Source organism: Calidris pugnax, unplaced genomic scaffold (genome assembly GCF_001431845.1).
Source record: "Calidris pugnax isolate Ruff unplaced genomic scaffold, ASM143184v1 scaffold219, whole genome shotgun sequence".
NCBI lineage: Eukaryota > Metazoa > Chordata > Aves > Charadriiformes > Scolopacidae > Calidris > Calidris pugnax.
Window position 1 is genome coordinate 4,864,867 of NW_015094507.1, and position 1,086 is coordinate 4,865,952.

At 70.3% G+C, this 1,086-nt stretch overlaps 1 protein-coding gene across 1 annotated transcript in view; it reads right to left on the reverse strand.

Annotated features, from left to right (window-relative positions):
- VGLL2 (vestigial like family member 2) overlaps nt 1-880 on the reverse strand; it is a 7,330-nt gene extending 6,450 nt beyond the window's left edge. Inside the window, exon 1 of the mRNA XM_014964428.1 lies at nt 776-880. Within this exon, the coding sequence (XP_014819914.1) occupies nt 776-856 (81 nt within the window). The 5' untranslated portion in view covers nt 857-880. The remainder of the gene's footprint in view (nt 1-775) is intronic.
- Between the last annotated feature and the right edge of the window lie 206 nt (nt 881-1,086).

Below are 1,086 nucleotides of genomic sequence, written 5' to 3' on the forward strand. Positions count from 1 at the left end.
ACCCAGCCCGGGCGGAGCTGCGCGCAACGCGGAGGGACGCGGCTCCCGGCCACGGAGCACCCGCGGGTCTCGCCGCCGGCAGCCCGGTGGGGCCGGGGCCGGGCCGAGGTCCCGCCGCCGAGCGGGCCCGGGAGCGGGGAGCATCCCCGCAGCTCCGCCGCCCCCCCTCGGGGCCGGGGCTGCCCCCCCCACCGCCAAAGCGGGGAACCCCCGCAGCCTCCCGCCGCTCTCGCCTCCCCCACGTCCAGGGGGTGACCCGGGACTCCCCCTCCGAGGCGGCCGGTAAAATCTCAGCCCGAAGCGGGTCCCGCAGCGGCGGCGGGGATGCCGACGCGGCGCGGGGAGCGATGCCCCGGGCAGTCCTGCCTCGCCGCTGCCGGCGGGACCCCCGCAAACCGCGGGCATCGCCCCCCACGACCCGTCGCGCTGGGATGGAGCCCGTCCCGGCAAAGGGAAAGAAAAGAAGAAGAAGAAGAAGAAGAAGAAAAAAAATATATCCCTCAAAAGCCACCGCAGAGTTAAAATCGCGCTCCGGCTCCCGAGGCAGCCCGCAGCCCGTCGGTCGCCGCCGGGGTACGTACCGTCCCGAGCCCCGCGCCAAGGTGGGATGCGGTTCTGCTCCGCTCACCATCGCAGGCTCCCAGATCTTGTCCCCCCACCCTTTCCCCTCCCCTTCTCCTTTTCCCTTTTTCCTTTTGGTGAGGCCCCAGACGGCCATCCTCCAGACGACACCCCTCCCACCCCCTGCCTCTCCGCCGCTGCCCCCCGCGCCTACCTGGGGGTAGGGGCTGTAGGCTGCCGCGAAGTAGGGCTGGGGAGGACCGTAGACTTGGTACATAACATCCAAACAGCTCATGGCTGCCCGCCGCCGGGAATCGGCTTTTTCCTCATCAACTCGGTGTTGTGCAAAGCGGAGCAGTGCTGCCCGGGAGGGAGGTTCCCGGGGGTTAAGAGGCACCACTCGTTGGTGGGAGGAGTGAGGGGGGGGGATAAGACCGCGCTGGGTTGAGATGACACCCCCCCACACACACACCCCTCCCTGCCCTCCTTCCCTGCCTCCCTCCCTCCTTATAGCGCGGCTCCCGC